Source organism: Phacochoerus africanus, chromosome 2, assembly GCF_016906955.1.
Source record: "Phacochoerus africanus isolate WHEZ1 chromosome 2, ROS_Pafr_v1, whole genome shotgun sequence".
In the NCBI taxonomy this organism is placed as follows: Eukaryota; Metazoa; Chordata; class Mammalia; order Artiodactyla; family Suidae; genus Phacochoerus; species Phacochoerus africanus.
This window is the reverse complement of record NC_062545.1, coordinates 164107357-164126431: the sequence shown is the minus strand read 5'-3', so window position 1 is coordinate 164126431 and position 19075 is coordinate 164107357. Positions and strand designations below refer to the sequence as shown.

Genomic DNA, 19075 nt, shown 5'->3' with positions numbered 1-19075 from the left:
TTTTTTTGTTTTGTTTTGCTTTATCTAGGGCTGCTCCCACGGCATGTGGAGGTTCCCAGGCTAGAGGTCTAATCGGAGCTGTAGGCACCGACCTACACCAGAGCCACAGCAACGTAGGATCCGAGCCATGTCTGCAGCCTACACCACAGCTCAGGGCAACGCCGGATCCTTTAACCCACTGAGCAAGGCCAGGGATTGAACCTGCAACCTCATGGTTCCTAGTCAGATTCGTTAACCACTGCGCCATGAAGGGAACTCCTAGACTAATATTTGAACAATAGAATTTGAACAATAGAAATATCACTAATAGTGAAAATGTAGTATTGCCATTGTGCTAAGAACTTAAAATCTCTTATCTCATACAATTCTCACAATAAACCTATGAAGTTGGAATCAATATCAGACCCATGCCTACAGATGAGAAATTTCATATTTAGAGATGAAATAACCAAAGCCCCCCAACTAGGAAATTTAGAATCAGAACTGAAATACAGTGTTTGTTTCATGCCAAAACTATGTCTTAACTACTGTATCACCAATATATTTCTATAGTAAGACCAAAGGCTTCTGATGATAACTGGTGATGGCTTTGGAATCTTTTCTACTGCTCAGGCTGACTTCGCACATCATCGTTGCAGGATTTTATTCTTTCCCAGGCTATTTAAGTCCCTGGGTCTTCTTAGCCTCCTGGAACTAGTTCTCTTGCTCGGAGCCTCTTTTCCTGCCAGCCTATCTCTTTATCCTGTCTTTGTGAACTGAAGGCAGTGCATAGCCGAACAAAGAGTGAGACCCTGATTCATTCTTTCTGAAAATGAAGAGGTGGCTGGAATCAGAGTTGGCTGTCCTACTTCCTCAACTCAGCTCTCTCTTTTACCCCTCTCTATAAATGTTGTTCCTATTCTAGTGAATCCAACTTGCTGCATTTCAAAAGAAACTCTTGCTGGCAGAGAATAAAGACATTATCCAACCTCCCAGATCCCTTCCAAGTCCTGCCCAGAACACTCACAGCCTTCTTTTGCAATAGGAAATGCATTTGTTCCTTAGGGAAACACCCACAAGAAGCACTGGTATAAATGTCAAAAGGTTGGGAAACTGAAAAGGTGCAAGTAGGAGGGATTTTTTGTTTGTTTGTTTGTTTGTTTGTTTGGCTACCGTGTGGCACATAGTGTTCCCCAGCCAGAGATCAGATCAGAGCTGCAGTTGTGACCTATACCGCCTCTGCGGCAACGCTGGATCCTTAACCCACTGTGTCAGCCGAGGATGGAACCTGCAACCTGGTGCTGCAGGGATGCCACAGAGCCTGTTGCACTACAGTGAGAACTCCAAGTACTAGGGATGTAATGTACAACATGATAAATCTAATTAACACTGCTCTATATTTTGTATGAAAGTTGTTAAGGGAGTAAATCCTAAGGGTCTCATCACAAGGAAAAAAAATTTTTTCCTATTTCTTTAATTTTGTATCTCAGTGAGATGATGGATGTTCACTGAACTTATTGTCATAATCGTTTCATGATATATGTAAATCAAATCATTATGTCATACACCTTAAACTGTTTGTCAGTTGTATCTCATTAAAACTGGGTCGGGGGAGAGGTTGCCATCAAGTTATAACTAAGTTTCTTCAGCTGAACATTCTGCTTTTTTTTTTCCCTAGGGCCGCACCCACAGCATATGGAGGTTCCCAGGGGAGGGGTTGAATCGGAGTTACAGCTGCTGGCCTGCACCACAGCCCCAGCCACGCCAGATCTGAGCCACATCTGTAAACTACACCACAGCTCACGGCAATGCCGGATCCCCAACCCACTGAGTGAGGCCAGGGATCAAATCCATGTCCTCATGGATAATAGTTGGATTCATTTTCACTGCACTATGATGGGACCTCATTGGACATTCTAGGTAATGAATTTGTCATTAAGTTATGTTGGTTACGGGTGTTCCCATTGTGGTTTAGCAATAACAAATCCAACTAGTATCCATGAGGACACAGGTGCCATCCCTGGCCTCAATCAGTGGTTTAAAGATCCGGCGTTGCCATGAGCTGTGGTATAGGTTGCAGATGCAGCTTGGATCTGGCATTGCTGTGGCTCTGGCATAGGCTGGCCGCTGCATTTCCAATTCGATCCCTAGCCTGGGAACTTCCATGTGCTGCAGCTTAGGCCCTGAAAAGAAGAAGAAGAAGAAAAAAAAAAGATACCTTGGTTACGAATTCTAACTGGGATCTTTGGCAGCCCACTTAGTCTTTGAATCTCACTTTCCTGATTAGGTAGGCAGGAATGGTAATATCTTCCCTTTCGGCTAAGAGAGCTGTTTATTCATCTATTCAATCATTAACTCACTCAACAAACATTTATTGCAAAGTGGTTTGGTATGGCTGGAGAAACAAATGCAGCACCATTAGTGGAAGTGCCTTGAAAATGGTAACATGGAATTCCTGTCGTGGCTCAGTAGTTAACGAACCTGACTAGTATCCATGAGGACACAAGTTCCATCCCTGGCCTCACTCAGTGGGTTAAGAATCTGGCGTTGCCATGAGCTGTGGTGTGGGTCACAGACACAGCTCGGATATGATGTTGCTGTGGCCGTGGCATAGGCCTGTAGCTCCAGCTTTGATTTGACCTCTAGCCTAGGAGACTCCACATGCTGCGGGTGCGGCCCTAAAAAGACAAGAAAAGGAAAGAAAATGGTGACACAGAAAGCCTCTACATTACTATTTCAGAAGACAAATGTGGTTGTTATTAGTGTCAATCACCAAGTATTTCTGGCTCTTCTTCCTCCAGGCCACGTCCTGGCCCCGTGGCACCTGGGTGAGCTCCATCACTAGATTTGACCAAAAGTGGTACCTGGTCTTGCCATTATGCTAAGAGCTTTAGACATGTCACTCTTTTTTTTTTTTGCTTTTTAGGACCACACCCATGGCATATGGAGGTTCCTAGGCTGGGGGTCCAATCAGAGCTGTAGCTTCTGGCCTACACCACAGCCACAGCAATGCATGATCCCAGCTGTGTCTGTGACCTACACCACAGCTCACAGCAACACCAGATCCTTAACCCACTGAGAGAGGCCAGGGATTGAACCTGCATCCTCATGGATGCTGGTCAGATTCCTTAACTGCTGAGCCATGGCAGGAACTCCTAAACATGTCACTTCTGGGCCAGAACATTTACTTATTGATTTGAGGCCCTCCAGAACTCTCTTATCCTATGTCCTCTGCCATGGTGACTGCTGAACTCTCAGATAGTGGCTGCTCCGTCAACCTGGCTCCCATAGTGAAGAGAATGCTGAACTCAAGACCGTTGGCCATGGGCAAGAACTATGAGTAAGAAAAAACTAGTGTTAAGTCTTGAAGATATTTTGTTACTGCAGTATAACGTATTGTGTCCTGACAAAGACAACCAAGTTAATCAACCCATGAACTGTATCACTGATATTATTCCTGTGATCTATTCTTCTCTTTCTCTCAGCGGCTGGTTAAGTGCAAGGTCATTTTTAAAGATGTGTCAGAATTCAGACCAAGGAATGACCCCTAAAATCATCCTCAGATACTTTCTCAGTCGCCTTACAAGGTAGGTTATTTACATAATTTCTCAATCCATCATTGCTGTGTAATCATTGATTGTTTTTTACTCTTTAACCTTCTTGTGAAAGAATTTTCAAAGAAAAATAAACTGAGAAAAATCCATTTCTTCCTTAAACATGGCTGGCTCTTGGGAGTTACTCTCTTGGCTCAGCAGGTTAAGAACCTGACACAGTGTCCATGAAGATGCAGGTTTGATTCCTGGCCTCACTCAGTGGGTTAAGGATCTGGTGTTGCTGCAAGCTGTGTCGCAGGTGGACGATGTGGCTTGGATCCCTGGATTGCTGTGGCTGTGGTGTAGGCCAGCAGCAGCAGCTCTGATTTGACCCCTAGCCTGGGAGCTTCCATATGCTGCGGGTGCGGCCTTAAAAGAACAAACAAAAAAACCCCATGGCTGCCTCTTGCTGGTTTAATGGCTTTTGCCAAGTGGAAGATACCAGTATTCATGGTACTTATCCCAATAGAATTTGAACTCTGTTAAGTCTGAAAAAACGTCTTTATTCCTCAGCTGATTGGCAGCAGATTTCAGTAAATGTACAGATTTCTATGGAAGCTGTGTTCAACAGAAATTATATGGCTCCTGTAAATTAGTAGTAATTGGATTCTGTAAATAAGAGACTAGTAGTAACGATAAAACAAAACAAAACAAAACAAAAAAACAGAAGAATATGCAACCAGGAGAGGGGCTGGTTGAAACTTGGGACAGTGGTTGTTCTGCTGACAAGAGCGCAGAAAAGATGATGGTCTCAAAATAGGAAAGGGAGTGTTGAAACAATCTTCTGGGTGTGATCTGACTCTAGGCTGCTTTGGGTTGCATTCTGGCTCAATCATTTACCAGCTGTGTGACTTTGAGTAAGTGTCTCACCCTTTCTGTGTTTGAGTTGTCTCATCTCAAAGAATGAGGAGAATGATGGCTCCTACTTCCTTGAACTCCTGCAAGGATTAAATGAGAGAATACATGCAGGAGTTCCTGTTGTGGCACAGTGGAAATGAATCTGACTAGGAACCACGAAGTTTTTGGTTCAATCCCTGACCTCACTCAGTGGGTTAAGGACCCGGCGTTGCTGTGAGCTGTGGTGTAGGTTGCAGTCGCAGCTGGGATCCTGTGTTGCTGTGGCTCTGGTGTTGGCCAGCAACTATAGCTCCTATTCAACCCCTAGCCTGGGAATGTCCATATGCCACAGGTGCCGCCCTAAAAAGACACATACACACACACACACACACACACACACACACACACACACACACAAAAGAGAGCGAGAGAGAGAATACATGCAAAGAACTTAGAAAAATGTGACAGGGAGGTCTCTTGTGGCTCAGTGGGTTAAGGATCTGGCATTGTCACTGCAGTGGCCTGGGTCTCTATTGCGGCTCAGCTTCAATCCCTGATCCAGGAACTTCCACGTGCCTTGGGCACAGCTAAGAAAAAGTGACATATAATAAGTCCTCAATAAATATAAGATCTTATTAATACTGCTGTTGTTCTTTATACTTTTTTTTTGTCTTTTTTTTTTTGCTATTTCTTGGGCCGCTCCCGCGGCATATGGAGATTCCCAGGCTAGGGGTCCATTCGGAGCTGTAGCCACCGGCCTACACCAGAGCCACAGCAACGTGGGATCCGAGCTGGGTCTGCAACCTACACCACAGCTCACGGCAACGCCGGATCGTTAACCCACTGAGCAAGGGCAGGGATCGAACCCGCAACCTCATGGTTCCTAGTCGGATTCGTTAACCACTGCGCCATGACGGGAACTCCCCTATACTTTTTTTTTTTGACTCCACATGGGGCATGCAGATGTCCTGGGACCAGGGATGGAACCTGAGCCGCAACAGTGACAACACCGAATCCTTAACTCCTAGGCCACCAGGGAACTCTCATGCCTTTTAACTTTTCCTGTTAAGAGATTAAGAATGAGTCTGAGCTAAGGAACAGAACTTTGGTGATTTCTTTTCATCATGGCCTTTATGACATCTTCCAAGTGCTATTAAATCTAGTCTTCATCCTGAATGCTTGACAGAATGCTTATTCTTTCAATATCATTTGGGTATATGGCACTGGGTTGAGTAGCCTGTCCTCCCCTGTGGTCTTCTCGGGAAGAGGGACTGGCACTCAGGCCAAGGGTTCTCAGAGATAAATGCCAAGATGGGTTGTGGCACGGCATCCAGTGGCATGGTGGGTTGTGCCTGGGAAACTTGCTTCAGAAGGAAAATACTGGAGGTGGAGATTGAAGAGCAAGACAGGCTTTACCAGATAAAGCAGTCATGGGGACAGAGAGACCACGGGGCAGGTGGTGAGGAGGCGAGACCTCATGGGACAAGACGGTGGTGAGGATGCTGGGCAGGAACTTGTCCCAGGATGTGCCCTGGCGATGGGGAGTGGCGATGGAGATCCGGCCAATCAAAGACACTCAGATTTTCCAGCTCAGGCGACAAGGAGGAAGGTAATGACACTCTTGAGTCAGGGAGCTCTGGAAGAGGGCCAGGCGGGAGCCAGGAAGAGAATGAGTCCAACCCCAGACAAGACTTTATTGAAAAATGAGGGGGAAGAATCAAACTCACTCTCTTCAAGGTAGACCCAGTGAAAAAGAAGCCACATGCCTAGCTACTTTGATGTTCTCACTCCTGCCAGCAAGACTGGTTGTTATTATGCAGCTCTGATTTATTGCTTGCCTTTCTAACTCCAAGAAGAGTGAAAGTAAGATCATATGCTCAGTTGTTCTTTCTGTATTTATGGAGGGCCCACTGTGTACCATGAACTGTTTTTTTGTTTGTTTGTTTGTTTGTTTTTAGGGCCACATCCGAGGCATATGGAAGTTCCCAGGCTAGAGGTCGAATTGGAGCTACAGCTTCCGCCCTATGCCACAGCCACAGCAGCGAGGGATCCAAGCTGCATCTGTGAACTACACCACAGCTCATGGCAACGCTGGATCCTGAACCCACTGAACAAAGCTAGGGATTGAACCTGCAACCTCATGGTTCCCAGTCAGATTTGTTTCCACTGCACCACAACAGGAACTCCACAAGCCCCCATCTTGACTTATGCCACAGCTGGTGGCAACGCCAAATCCTTAACCCACTGCATAAGGCCAGGGGTGGAATTCGAATCCTCATGGATACTCGTCAGGTTCTTACCTGCTGAGCCACAGTGGGAACTCTCAGGCCCTGTTCTAGACCCTGAAGATTCAGCAGTTGATAAGCCATGAAAGCACCTACTGACATGGGCGTTAACTTCTTGTGATTAGAGAAAGACAATAAAATAAATATGCAAAATGAATCCATTTATAATAGGTCAGTGATGATAAATGCCACCAAGTGATGACTTGGAGAAGGAACCAAGACAGGGTCCTCCTCTGGTAGGGCAGTCAGGGAAAGTGACATTTGTCAAGAACGCTGAAGGAAGCAGAGGAATATTCTGAGCAAAGAAACTTCTGTGAGGGAAGACAGGTCCATGGTGGTAACCAAGAGAAAAGGTCCTGTGGAGGGAGCCATGGTTGATGTGTTTGCAGAATCTCAGGGAGCCCAAAGGTGCCAGAGGAATGAGGGCAGAGAAGTGGGGGGCGGGGGGGGGGGGCGGATGACCCAAGTCGATAGGGCCTGAAGGCAGCCTTAGGAACCTCCCATTTTATTCTGAGAGAATTTGCTTTTGGAGGGTCCCTGTAGGGTAGTGGCGTGGTCAGATTTACATGTTGCAAGACTTCCTCTGGCAGCCTGGCAGAGAATAGACTGGGGAGAGAGCAGGAGAGGCAAGACCAAGGGAGGAGCTCCTGCAGTTACAGAAAATGCAAACCCCCAGCTTCTAAGGGTAAGTGCTTTAGATGTTACCTCATGGGAAAGGAGGCAAGTAGAGGCTCCAGATCCTTAAAACTGTGTGATTGTTCCAACTTGGAGCTGCATATTAAAAATTAGCTTAATAGGTGAAAAAAAATTATTGTTATTTATTATTTATTTTTTGTCTTTTTATGGCTGCACTCATGGCAAATGGAAGTTCCCTGGCTAAGAGTCAAATTGGAGCTGTAGCCGCCAGCTTACATCACAGCCACAGCAATGGGGGATCCAAGCCGTGTCTGTGACCTACACCACAGCTCACGGCAACGCCGGATTTTTAACCCACTGAGTGAGGCCAGGGATCAGACCTGCATCCTCATGCATGCTAGTCAGATTCCTTAACTGCTGAGCCACGACAGGAATTCCTTTTTTTTTTTTTTGAAAAATTATTGATAATAGTGTCTTACTCTAACAGAAAGTTATATATATATAAAGGCACCCCTTCCCAGTCTCAACCCCACAGGACACTTGTTAACAAATTTTTTTTTTTTTTTTGTCTTTTTAGGGCTGCACCCAAGGCATATGGAGGTTCCCAGGCTAGGGGTCTAATTAGAGCTACAGCTGCCAGCCTACACCACAGCCACGCAACACCATATCTGAGCCGCGTCTGTGACCTATACCACAGCTCACGGCAATGCCGGATCCTTAACCCACTGAGCGAGGCCAGGGATCGAACCTGCAACCTCATGGTTCCTAATTGGATTTCTGCTGTGCCACTGACGGGAACTCCAGTTAACAGTTTCTTATGAATTAATTCTTTCAGGGACTTTCCATGTATTTATATGCACTGTTTTTTCCCCTATGAATAGGATTAAACTTTATACTGCACTACTTTCCACATCGCTTTTTTAACTTAATGATTTAGTGCTGGCTTGTTTCTGTTTGCATGCAAGGACCCCCCTCACTGATTTTAACGTTGCCTGGATGGCGCCGTGTGGGTGGACCATCCGCCATGTATTTAACCCATTCCCATGAATGGGCACGAAGGTAATTTCTCTTGTAAAGTAAATTTCTCTTGTAAGAGTAAATTACTCTTGTAATTTTAGCCCGGTGTTACAAAGTTTATACATTTTTCTGCAATTGTATGAACATGTTTGCAGGGTAAATTCCTACAAGTGGAACCAATGGTTTGGTGCATCTAACATTCTGATGGAGTCTTCCACTTGCCCTTCCCACCCACCAGGCGTGAGAAGGCCTGCTTTTCACATCCCCGCAGCACTGGCCTGGTATAACACCTTTAAATCTCTGAAAACCCACTTTGACTTTATTGATTTTTTTTTTTTTTGGCTGCACCTGCGGCATCTGGAAATTCTTGGGTCAGAGATCAAACCCAAGAATCAGCAGTGACAATGCTGGATCCTTAAGCTGCTATGCTGCAAAGGAGCTCCAAAAACCCACTTTTTTTCCCCCTTTGGTCTTTTTCTTTTTTTTTTTTTTTGGTCTTTTCCAGGGCCGTACCTGTGGCATATGGATGTTCCTTGGCTAGGGGTCTAATCGGAGCTGTAGCCAATGGCCTACGCCAGAGCCACAGCAACATGGGATCCAAGCCACGTCTGCGACCTACACCACAGCTCACGGCAACGCTGGATCCTTAACCCACTGAGGCCAGGGATTGAACCCGAAACCTCATGGTTCCTAGTCGGATACGTTAACCACTGAGCCACGACAGGGAACTCCCAAAAAATCACTTTGATTTTAAATCTTCCAGAAGCTGAGACACAAATAAAACCATGTACATTTATATGATGACTTCAGTGTTTCAAACAGTTTTCTTATTGGTCTTATTTGATTCTCAGAAAAATTAGGAGGCAGGAATCCTCCTTCTCCTTAGGAGAACCTAAAGAATCATCAGCCCCCTTTCTCATGGAAGAGGAAAAGAAGTTATATGATTTTCTCAGTGTGAAAATTTTATTCAAAACTAGAAATCATGTTTCATGTTCTTTCCCCTGCAGCTCCCAAGGTGTGCAGTGTCCCACCCGGCAGCCCCCACCAACCCCCTGGTCCCAGCCCAGAGGCTGCATGGTGCTGGGCACTGCCCATGCCCTGCTCCCTCCTGAGGGCATCTGACCTGCACTCTGTTTCACAAGGGAGCAGGGGGCCAACTTACTCTCCCTGACCTGGGGAGACGGAGGCGACAGATGGTGGGAAGGGGGGTCAGGGAGATGAGAGTGAGGCCTGTGGGGACAGCTGCAGAACAGCATGATCAGATGGCTCATCTGGCAGGACCCACGACCAGCGGGGGCTCTGTGGCTCTTGCCTGTGCTGATCTGGGAAGTTGCATCTTGGCATATTTGGGCCGCTCTTTCTCTCTGACTTTAATCAGCAATTCTAGCTGGCTTCCCAAAGACCCACCACCCTGCCGCCCACCTGCCACTCTCTCTGAAGGATGTCATCATTGTTGGGGGGACAGGAGGTCAACAAGTCTGGGGCTGGGTGCAGACTAGAGGTGGGGTGCTGACCCACATCTCTGCAGGGGCTGCACCTCCAGCAGCCTTGCCTTCCCCGTCTGTCACATCCTGCCCACCCCCAGGCGCTCTCACCCCCTCAGAGATGTTTGGAGGTGCTGCTGGGCCATGTGCTCCACCCTGAATTCTTAAATGTGTTCTTTAAAAAAAGAGAGAGAGAGAGAGAAGGCTCTTTGGAGTTTCCACTGTGGCACAATGGGATCAGCATCATCTCTGGAGCACTGGGACACAAGTTTGATCCCGGGCCTGGTGCAGTGAGTTAAAGGATCCAGCATTGCCATAGCTGCAGCTTGGATATGCTCCCTTGCCTGGGAACTCCATATACCACAGGGTGACCAAAAACTAAAAAAGAAAGAGAGAAGGAAAAGAAGGAAAAAGAAAGAAAGAAAGAAAGAAAGAAAGAAAGAAAGAAAGAAAGAAAGAAAGAAAGAAAGAAGAAGGAAGGAAAGGAAGGAAGGAAGGAAGGAAGGAAGGAAGGAAGGAAGGAAGGAAGGAAGAAGGAAAGAAAGAAAAAAGGAAAGAAAGAGAAAAGAAATAAAAAATAATTTAAAAAAAAGCAGGCTCGGTGGGCAGCCCACCCAGAACCCATGCCAGAATTGTGTGTGCCTCCCTGCCACCACCTCACTTCTAAACTCCAGACCCATGCTGTTCAACAAGTGCCACCAGATTCAGACGGACAGGTGAAATATGTTGCAAATATAAAATACACACCGGCCCTAGTGGTCTAGTGGGTAAGGACTTGGCATTGTCACAGCTGTGGCTCGAGTTTGATCTCTGGCCTGGGAACTTCCACAGGCCGTGGGCACGGCCAAAAACAAAACAAAGAATGTAAAACAGCTCGAATGTTTTCTATTGGTTACCTGTTGAAGTGATAATATTTTGAACATATTGGGCTAAAGAATATTATTAAAATTAATTGTACTTTTGACTTTGAAAGAGGCAGCCACTAGACCATGTTAATCAGGTGGACTATGTGGCTTGAATTATGTTCTATGGAACGGCCCCAGTCTAGACATCTGGTGTCTTATTCATCATCTTTGTAGCGACTTCAAATCCTGCTTGGAAGGAGGTAGTGCATGAAGGAAGGAAGGGAGAAATAAAGTGAGGAAAGGTGAGGGGAGAAGAGGGAGAAAGAAAAGCTGTTTTCATCCAGGGAGGCCTGATGGAAGGAACGTGGACCAGTGTCAACTCTCGGTACTGCCGTATGGTTGGGCCATCTTGGGCAAGGGACTCAAACTTCTCTGAGGTATAATTTCCATCTGAGCCACATCTGCGACCTACACCTCAGTTCACAGCAACGCCAGATCCTTGAGCCACTGAGCAACACCAGGGACTGAACCCACATCCTCACGGACACTATGTTGAGTTCTTAACCTGCTGAGCTGGTTTAGATATATCTACAAGGGTATAAGCTCCTATACCCTGCACCCTGCTGAGGGCATCTGACCTAAACTCTGGTTCTCGGGGAAGCAGGGGCTGGCTTACCGAAGGCACAGTGACCCACAAGTATGACTTGATCAACCAACAGTATTGTTGCATCAGCACATTGGTGCCAGCACATGGCAAGTGCTCCAGAAAATGTCTGAATGTTTGAAGGTTTGAGGGGTGGGTGAGGAGGTGGTCGCCCTACCCAAGGCACAGGCACATGGAACCCCATGGAATGCCCCCTCTCTTGCTCCGCTCTTTCCTGCCAGGTTGCAGCCTCTTCACCTGTACTCAGTGTGCTTGCTGGTTGGCTTGTTCTCCCTTGCGCCCTGGGGGCCGGTCTGGGAAGTGCCCAAGTTCCACCTGGAGAACTGCCGGCGCACGTGGTGGACCAACGTGCTATTGCTCAATAACTTCCTGTCTGTCCAGGAGGCGGTGAGTCGAGGTTGGCGGCTGTGGAAGGGCCGAGGGGCAATCTGGTGTCTCCCTTCACACCGCGTGGTGACATTTCCAAGGGCCAACCCGAGTATGATCCCTTTTCTTCTGGCATCTTCATCTCTGGAGTAATAGTGATGCTGTAGGAAGGCGTGTGGGCGGGGAGCCGGGCCTCTGGTGATGGGGCGGGAGTTACCACATCCCTCTTGGCAGGGCAGCTGCTGTGAAAGCCAAGGGGGTGCAGGGGAGTGAGCCTGGAGGGGCCAACCACTGGGGCACTTGTCTCCATGCAGCTGCCCCTGCTCCATCCTGGTTCCTGCCCCGTCCATGTCACCTCCACCCTGAGAACCTATAAAGGGCCAGAACATGGCATGCCACCCTCCCCATAATGAATTCTATCCAATGTCAAGCCAGACCTGACTGAGCAACTGCGTCTGTGCATATTGTCATGGCTCCCCTAAAGCCCCAGTTTCCTCCTAATGGATTTGGAGCAAGTAGAAGTGAAATAGTGGTAATTATACTGTCATTGCTTTTGCATATGCCTTGAAAGACCTGCTGAAAAGAGAATCACTTAAGTGTGACTGCATAACTGCTTACCAACTAGATGGCTGCCGCTGGTTCACAAGGGACCAGGAGCTTCGACAGGACATATGGTACCATGTAACTGCCCTCAGGTGGCACCATGTCCGTGACGGGGCCCCTGGAGGAGAGGTGGGGCTGTTTTCCCACAGGTAGACTGGCTTGGGTTATGCTAAGTGTCCAGTTGGAGCTACAGCCTACACCACAGCCACAGCAATGCAGGATCCGAGCCATGTCTGCAACCTACACCACAGCTCACGGCCATGCTGGATCCTTAATCCATTGAGTGAGGCCAGGGATCAAACCCACAATCTCATGGTTCCTAGTCGGATTCCTTTCCCCTGCACCACAATGGGAACTCCCATGCTGTCACTTCTGTTGGTCTCCCTGGGATGAGGAGCTGGGAAAGGAGACCAAGCCTGCTTTTACCTCTGAAGCCTTGCAGAGAATTTCCCCCAGGAGTTGCCTTCCACTGAATTAGAAACACAAGTAACTGCCCCCTTCCCCCCACACATGGACAGCTTGTGGAACAATGCAGCTTTGGCTAGATGATCTCCTGTCAATCATATGTGGGAACTCTGTGGTTTCCCACAAAAGCTTGTTTGCAGCCAGGCCTCTGTTTGTTTGTTTTTAATTAAAATATACTTGATTTACAATGCTCTGTCAATTTCAATTGTACAGTAAAGTGACTCAGTCATGCATATATATGCCTTCTTTTTCTCATATTATTTTCCATTATGTTCTATCACAAGTGATTGGATTTAGTTCGCTGTGCTATACAGCAGGACCTCATTGCTTATCCATTCTAAATGTAATAGTTTACAGCTACCAACCCCCAACTCCCCATCCACCCCACTCCTTTTCCCCTCTCCCTTGGCAACCACAAGTCTGTTATCTATGTCTGTGAGTCTGTTTCTGTTTTGTAGATAGGCCCATTTGTGCCATATTTTAGATTCCAAATATGAGTGATATCATATGGTATTTGTCTTTTTCTTTCTGACTTACTTCGCTTAGCATGAGAATCTCTAGTTGCATCCATGTTGCTGCAAATGGCATTATTTCATTCCTTTTTATGGCTGAGTAGTATTCCATTGTGCATATATATGCAGCTTTGGCCAGACATCTTCTTTTTCTATTCATCTGTCATTTAGGTTGTTTCCATGTCTTGGCTATTGTGAATAGTGCTGCTATGAACATAGCAGTGCATGTATCTTTTTGAATTATAGTTTTGTCTGGATTTATGCCCAGTAGTGGGATTGCTGGATCATGTGGTGGTTCTATATTTAGTTTTCTGAGGTACCTTCATGCTGTTTTCCACAGTGGTTGTACCAGTTTACCTTCCCACCAACAGTGTAGGAGGGTTCCCTTTTCTCCATACCCTCTCCAGCATTTGTTATTTGTAGACTTATTAATGATGGCCATTCTGACTGGTGTGACATCAGGCCTCCATCCTAAATGAACCCATTCTCTCCACCTGGAGTTGGGGAAGGGCAGGAAGGCAAAGAAGAGAGAACATCAACCCCTCTGACTCCAACTGCACCGTAAAGAAAATTATTCCTTACATTGGTGAAACAAGATGGGATTTAGTTCCCACTGCTGTCCTAGGAGATTAGCTATCATTGTTGTTTTAAACAAGAGATAATTTCCAGTTTGTAAAATGGTAATGGTAATACGTACTCCCCCTGAGGCTTGTTATAAGGATTAGTTGAGATAGGATGTGTGAAATATCTGTAACACCAAAGTCCTTTCTCTTCCCCCTACTCACCTGCTGAGTTCTTCCTCCTGGTCCAGGGTGGGGAGAGGAAGTGGAGCAGAGCTGGTAAGTGACAGAGAGAAGTAACCTTTTTCTGGTCTCTTCCCAGTGCAACGGCTGGACCTGGTATCTTGCCAATGACTTTCAGTTCCATCTCATCACCCCTGTAATCGTCTTCATCCATGGAAAGTGAGTCCAATTGGAACAAGTGTTTCTCCCCATGGGGCCTCTTCCATAAAATCTTTAGAGAGTCTCCAGTCCTGGGCAAAGCAGCTTTTACGACAGGAGACAGATTTTCTGGAAGAGTGTGAACACCGAATCCTCCACTGTTGATTTCTTCCACGCCCTCTTCCACTCTTTGTCCCTCACAGTCCGGGTTTTGCAGAGTTATAATCAATGTGTCATATCTAGCCTCAGCTTTTCACATTTCACTGTTCTTATAGACATTCCCACCTATGGACATGGCCGGCAAACTTGTCAGTTTAAGGACTGAGATGCCATTTTTTACGGTTGGGCACCTAGATTGTTTCCAGTGTTTTTGCAATTATCAATGGCACCTCACCCAATGTCTTTGAACACATTACTTTTTCCCTTCAGTCTTTATTTCCTTGGGGACCTATTTCCAAGTGGAATTATTAGGTCAAAGGGTAGAACAATGTTGGGGTGCTTATTACATATCGAGATATTACTCCTCAGAAGGAGTGAAGTAGTTTATGGTGAATTACTCTGTGAGCCTGCTTCCCCATGGTGGATATTTGTCACTTTAATTTGTGTTAGTTTTAGCAAAGCTTTAAGGCCTCAATAATTTGCAGGAAGACTTAGAGTTTGTGAATTATCCATGCCATATTTTATTTTATTTCATTAATTTTTTTTTCTTTAGAGCTGCACCCTTGGCATATGGAAGTTCCCAGGGTAGGGATTGAATCAGAGCTGTAGTTGCAGGCCTACACCACAGCCACAGCAACACCAGATCTGAGCTGTATCTGTGACCTACACCATAGCTCACAACAACACCGGATCCTTAACCCACTGCAAGGCCAGGGATCAAACCCAAATCCTCATGGATACTAGTTGGGTTCTTAACCTGCTGAGCCACAACGGGAACTCCCCATTTTAAATTTTTATAAATAGTAGTCTCATAAAACCTTTCTGTGGTAACCATTTGTCTCCAGCTCTGATGTAGCTAGAATGCATATCCTTAAGAAGAATTACTGGGCCAAAGGGCATGAGTGTCTTTTGGGCTCTTTAAATATAATGACAAATTGCTTTCTTTAAAGATTGTATCAATATTCAGTCTTCAGGCCATCTTATTATACCACTGCCAATATGGACTGTTAATAATTTTTAAAATTAATTAATTTATTTATTTTTGCTTTTTAGGGCTGCATCCAAGGCATATAGAAGTTCCCAGGCTAAGGGTCGAATTGGAGCTACAGCTGCCAGCCTATACCACAGCCACAACAATGCCAGATCCAAGCCACATCTTAGACCTACACTGTAGCTCATGGCAATGTCAGATCCTTGACTCACTGAGTGAGGCCAGGGATGGAACCTGAGTGCACGTGGATACTAGTCGTGTTCATTTCCGCTGCACCATAATTGGAACTCACAGTAATAGTTTTAAAAACATGGGAATTCCCTGGTGGTTTAGTGGTTAAGATTCTGCACTTTCACTGCTGTGGTCTAGGTTCAATCCCTGGTCTGGGAACCAGGATCCCACATCAAGCCACTGCACACCGCAGACCAAAAAAAAAAAAAAAAAAAAGTGAGAGATCCACATCAAGAAACTAGAAATACCGCTGAAGGACCCCATAGCAATTTTGAACAAATGGAAAGACATCTCATTCTTCTGAGACATCACAACAGTATGGATGAGCCCTGAATAAATAAAACTTTTTTTTGGTCTTTTGTCTTTTTTAGGGCTGCACCCGCGGCATATGGAGGTTCCCAGGCTAGGGGTCAGAGCTGTAGCCACTGGCCTACACCAGAGCCATAGCAACTCAGGATCTGAGCCACGTCTGTGACCTACACCACAGCTCACAGCAATGCTGGATCCTTAACCCACTGAGAAAGGGCAGGGATTGAACTCAAAACCTCATGGTTCCTAGTCGGATTCATTTCCTCTGTGCCATGACAGGAACTCCCAAAAAATTTTTCTTAAAACAAGCAAGATGTTATTTTAAGATATGTAAGAAATCATTCATTTTCTTTTCACATCGTGTCTATGCAACCAGCCCCCACTCCTAGATTTCCTCTTTAAAAACCCTTTCTAGAAGGTACTGATGTGGAACAGATTTTACCAAAGTCTTCCCAGATGGCAGGGTTTGCATCCTCTTTTGCTCTGCATCACCACTTTTCACCTACTTCCAGTTGCACTGCTTCTCAATTCCACTCCTCTGGAGGGTGGAACGTGACAACCAAGAACAAGTGCTCAGTACTGAGGAAGGGGTACCTATATCTGTACGCATTGGTGGAAGGAGGGGTGCGGTCCGAACTCCCCCTACCCATTCTCCTGAATCAGAAGCACCCTAATGTCATGTCTCATTTTCTCAGAAGTGGGGGGCAAGGGTTAGGGAGTGCAATTTTCAATAGTATAATAGACCTGCTAAAAGCAAATGAAATTGACTATGGAAATAAGATCTGATAATCATGTTGCTATTTATTCAGGGAATAAAGATGTAGGCAAAAAAAAACCCCTAAAAAACAAAAACCCAAAACTCTGAACATCCTCTCATAGGAAGAGCTACCTCTCTGCGTGTTTAGTTTATACTCACATCTTCCCAGGATGAAATGCCCGCAAGTGGGAGGAATGAGGACTTCGTGTGATTTCCTCCTGCCCCAGCATGGAATCAGACAAGGAAGGTCAAGAGTAGACAATGGTGGAAATCCCTTTTGTCTGGGAACCAAGGTGGCTCAGTGGTAATGGGCCCGACTAGTATCCATGAAGACATGGGTTCAATCCCTGGTCTTGCCTAGTGGGTTAAGGATCCAGCGTTGCTGTGAGCTGTGGTGTAGGTCACAGACATGGCTTGGATCTGCTGTGGCTGTGGCTATAGCTGGCAGCAGGCATCGACTCTAAAAAAAAAAAAAAAGAGTAGACAAAGGTGTCTTTGGGATGCTGAGCAAGACCTTTCCCGCCCCCAGGCCTCTCAAAGGGCTGGGCTGATTACTCCGCACCCCTGTCACTGATTCCTGCTGCTGCCAGGGCAGCGGCTCCCCTGAAGGAGCTGAGATGTACTCATGCTCCACTGGGGTTGACTGACTCCTGAAAGCAGCCAGGGGAGGCGGAGCAGCGGAGCCCCACTGAGCTGGGTCTGACCAGTTCTCTGGGTGGTCACAGGCTGACTGTTGCACGGCTCTGGAGATGTGGCAAGTGCCTGCAGGTATGGGTGGGCAGGTGTGGGGCTCAGCCAGCCTGGAGCCCTGGCCAGTGAGAAAGGGCAAACCTCTACCTGCTCCTTCTAGGGTGCATTGGCAGCAGGAATCTCTGACTGCTGGTTGGGGTATTGAGTGAATAAAAAGCAAGAGAAATTCTGTGGGGAGTCCTGACCAGGACACTGGGAGCTGACAGAGACCTCCAAGACAGCCCGGGATATTTTCATTAAAAATTTTTTTTTAAATTTTATTTATTGGAGTTCCCTTCATGGCGCGCAGTGCTTAGCGAATCTGACTAGGAACCATGAGGTTGTGGGTTCGATCCCTGGCCTTGCTCAGTGGGTTAAGGATCCGGCATTGCTGTGAGCTGTGGTGTGGGTCACAGACGTGGCTCAGATCCCGAGTTGCTGTGGCTCTGGTGTAGGCTGGTGGCTACAGCTCCAATTAGACCCCTAGCCTGGGAACCTCCATATGCTGCTGGAGCAGCCCTAAAAAAGGCAAAAAGACCAAAAAAATTTATTTATTTATTATTATTATTATTATTGCCGTAGCACGCATGTAGGATGACATGGGATCTCAGTTCCCAGACCAGGAGTAGAACCCAGGCCACAGCAGTGATAGGGCTGAATCCTAACCACTAGACCACCAGGGAACTGCCCTTCAGGATCTTTTCAGACCAGAGGAAGACACTCTGTTATTCCTTCCTTCTCTTGGGCTGTGGCCCCGGAATGGACTTTTCTGAGGGACTAACACTTTTTAATTTTTTTTTTTTTGCTTTTTAGGGCTGTACCTGCGGCATATGGAGCTTCCCAGGCTAGGGGTCCAATTGGAGCTACAACTGCCAGCCTACGGCACAGCCACAGCAATGCAGGATCTGAGCCGCGTCTGCGACCTACACCACAGCTCATGGCAACACCGAATCCTTAACCCACTGAGAGAGGTCAGGGATCGAATCCCACAACCTCATAGTTATGAGTCAGATTCGTTTCCACTGCGCTACGACGAAGCGAATTCGTTTCCACTGAGCTACGACGAAGCGAATTCCAGGACCAACACTCTTGAGAGAATGGAGGTGGTGGTCAGTGCTTGAAGCTCTAAACTTTTCTCAATCCCACTGTCCTGAGAGCAGTGCCCCTAAAGGGCCAGAAATTACAACTGCTGACCTGAATTGGCCCAGATAGCCCCAGGCTACTTGCGCTGTGGTCACAGCTCTTGATCAGTGGCTCAGGGGCCAAGGAGGACAAACACTAGCAAGAAAGAAGGTGGGACCTGTGTCATTATCTTCCTGTCTGCTTGTTTTGGAACCTCTGTGTAATAGTTTGCTTGGGCTGCCTTGACAAAGCACTATAGACTGGGTGGCTTAAACACCAGAAATCGACTTCTGAGTTAGAAGTCTGAGATCAAGGTGTTGGTAAGGTTGGTTCCTTCTGAGGATTCCCTCCTTGGTTTGCAGATGGCCACCTTCTCCCTGTGTCCTCACGTGGTCACCCCTCTGTGGGTGTCTGGGTCCTAATCGTCTTCTCCTATAAAGACAGCATTGGATTAGGGGCCACCCCAGTGACCTCATTTCACCTGAGTTATCTCTTTAAAGAACTGGAGTTCTTATGGTGGCTCAGCAGAAATAAATCCAACTAGTAGCCA

At 46.6% G+C, this 19075-nt stretch overlaps 1 protein-coding gene across 1 annotated transcript in view; it reads left to right on the top strand.

Moving 5' to 3' along the window:
• The window catches only part of LOC125120781 (O-acyltransferase like protein-like), a 74462-nt gene that overhangs the window by 40163 nt on the left and 15224 nt on the right, over nt 1–19075 (top strand). The window contains exons 10-12 of the mRNA XM_047769208.1: nt 3465–3566; nt 11562–11727; nt 14169–14248. Coding sequence (XP_047625164.1) covers nt 3465–3566; nt 11562–11727; nt 14169–14248 — 348 coding nt within the window. The remainder of the gene's footprint in view (nt 1–3464; nt 3567–11561; nt 11728–14168; nt 14249–19075) is intronic.